This window comes from Drosophila virilis, chromosome 2, assembly GCF_030788295.1.
Source record: "Drosophila virilis strain 15010-1051.87 chromosome 2, Dvir_AGI_RSII-ME, whole genome shotgun sequence".
NCBI lineage: Eukaryota > Metazoa > Arthropoda > Insecta > Diptera > Drosophilidae > Drosophila > Drosophila virilis.
This window is the reverse complement of record NC_091544.1, coordinates 34,275,901-34,278,618: the sequence shown is the minus strand read 5'-3', so window position 1 is coordinate 34,278,618 and position 2,718 is coordinate 34,275,901. Positions and strand designations below refer to the sequence as shown.

The 2,718-nt window shown below is 45.1% G+C and overlaps 1 protein-coding gene across 1 annotated transcript; it reads right to left on the bottom strand.

Annotated features, from left to right (window-relative positions):
* Nucleotides 1-336: 336 nt before the first annotated feature.
* On the bottom strand, nucleotides 337-816 carry LOC138910997 (uncharacterized). Its single transcript, XM_070207666.1, has one exon. The coding sequence runs from the start codon at nucleotides 814-816 to the stop codon at nucleotides 337-339; it is 480 nt and encodes a 159-aa protein (XP_070063767.1).
* Between the last annotated feature and the right edge of the window lie 1,902 nt (nucleotides 817-2,718).

Sequence of the window (2,718 nt, the reverse complement as noted above, 5' to 3'; positions counted from 1 at the left end):
CATGCGTTTCAACGATTCCAAAAACTTATTCGTTGAAAGATCTGACACGATTTCAATGTGAACGGCCTTTACGGCCATGCAGACATACATATATAGTGATAAAGGATTTTGTGGGACCCTTGCCACGTTTTCGACGATAGGTGTTTACTGGACCGAAGAAGTCGACTCCAACGTGGCGAAATGGCTTGTCTGTGGATAAGCGCTCAGGTGGCAGGGAACCCATGACTTGACGAAGTAGAACTGGTCGATATCTGAGACAGTGTACACAAGAACGAACAATGCTGCGTGGTAAAGCTCTTGCGTTTATGACCCAGAATTGAAGCCGCAGCACTCCAACTAATGCCTTTGGTCCTGCATGGTAATTGCGCAAGTGAAGGTGCCAAACATAATTGTGAGAGATTGCGATTCCTTGGGAACAAGTAAAGGATGCCTTTGACGAGAGGGGATATCAGCATGCTCGAGTCTGCCGCCAACCTTAATGAGCTCGTATCCAGAAGTGTCATCTATGAAGGGGCTGAGAAATTTCAGATTGCTTTTCAAATTTCTTTGTTTCCTTAGCAATTGCACATCTTCCTTGAAATAGTGCTGTTGGATGATCCTGATGATGCAGTGCAACGCGTAGCGAAGTGCTTCTGGGCATGGCGAACTTTCGACAGGGTGTTCCTTTTTGGCAATATGATAAAACCGGAACATATATGCCATAACTCGAAGCGCCCGAATGTATGAACTAGTTCCGTTCAGCCAGTCCAGAATAGAATTACTTTCGATAATTGCAGCAAATGTAGACTTCCGTTTTTCAGCATCGATGATGTCCATGTCCAAATCATTATCGAATTGTTGGCAGGGCCATTGAGTCTCGGAATCACGCAGAAACGCAGGTCCTGTAAACCAAATTGATTGCTGGAGCTCATTAGCTGGGCATCCACGTGACACGATGTCAGAAGGGTTTAATTTTGACGGTACATGTCTCCACTTTCCAGCTGCTGTTTGATCTTGTATAATGGATACTCTATTTCCAACAAAGTCGACAAGGTGATAGAGTGCTGCTGCAGCCAGTGCAAGACAATTTGCGAATCAGACCAGAAATGCGCGCTGTGCGGCTTGCCGATGAATATGTTTCTGACAGTTGTATATAACTTACTCAGCAGATGAGCTCCGCTTAACTGTAATCGAGGAAGCGTCAGCTTCTTGACAAGAGCCACCCGAGATTTAGCAGTCGGAATCTGAACCTGGACATTGCCATACGAGTCCGTAGAACGCACATATATGCAACAGCCGTAAGCACGTATTGATGCGTCACAGAAAGCGTGCAGTTGTATGTCTGTGAGCTCAGCTTGCAAGCAAAAACGGGGTACTAAAAATCGACGACACTTCCTTGAGAGACATTACGCAGTTTCTCCATGCTTGTAGAAGTGATTGCGGAACAGATTCATCCCAGGCGAGTTTTAGCAGCCATAGCTCCTGTTTGATGATTTTCGAGACGATAATGATTGGTGCCAGCAATCCTAATAGATCGAACAAAGAAGACGTAGTCGAGAGAAAAGTCCTCTTTGTGACTGTTGAATACAATTTTTTGGGTTTAAATTCAAATAGTAGCACATCACGACGTTGATCCCAAGCTACGCCAAGTGCGCTAGTGACAGCGTTTTCATCCAAGTTTACATCCTTTACCGATTCGTCGTTCCTGACGGCGGGATGATTGGAGTGCCACTTAACCAATAGGAAGTGTCCTCGGCGAAGTATCTCGGTGACCTCGTGTTTAATGTTCTACAACTCGATGAGCTCGTTTGCTCCGCATAGCAGATCATCGGTGATTTTACAATGGATGCGCCAATGGGAAACTCGTTCACATGCATATCTGCCAGATATTGCAAACTGCGAACTGCTAAGTATGGGGCCGTGGCCGTTCCATACGTCACTGTATTTAGCTTAAAGGTCTGCAAATCAGCATCAGGGGATGCTCTCTACATTTTCGTAATGTCCGCTGTGATGGCGTGACGAACCAATCGAAAACGAAGGAGAAGTATATACAGATCTTTTTGGAGTGTTGGGCCAACGAGAAGCAAATCATTCAATGAATGCTGGGACGATGAAGTGCACGAGGCGTCAAACACGACTCGTAACTTCGTTGATGCACTGCTGGGTTTAAAAACACAATGGTGAGTTATATAAAAGTGTGGCTCACTTAATCTCAGATTCGTCACTAAAGTCATATGGCCAAGATCCTCATATTCTTTCATGGAGGTTACATATTGCGATTGAACAGTAGGCTGCTGACTGAGGCGCCTCTCGAGCGATACAAAACGACGACGTGCAACATCGCTTGAATTGCCAAGGCACATTGGATCTCTCTTGAAAGGTAGACGCACAACAATCCTGCCGTTATTCATCTGTGTTGTCCTTGAATACATATCTTCACAGAGCCGATGTTCTGGATTGATTGACTTTGGCTAATTTTCTAGAGCATCAATGCTCCACAGTAATTGAAGATTTTTGTCAATTGACTCCTCCACAGAAAGCAAGCACGTTGATGACTGTTTAGCTGACTGATGACGATACTTGCCATACACAACCCATCCAAGCAACGTTTTCTAAAGGACTGGTAAATTGTCTCCGAGCTTAATCTGTTCAACAGCCAGGCATTCGAAAAATGCCTCGGTACCGAGAAGGAGATCAATCCGACCTGACCTGTGGAAAGTTTCGTCCGCAAGTGGTGTA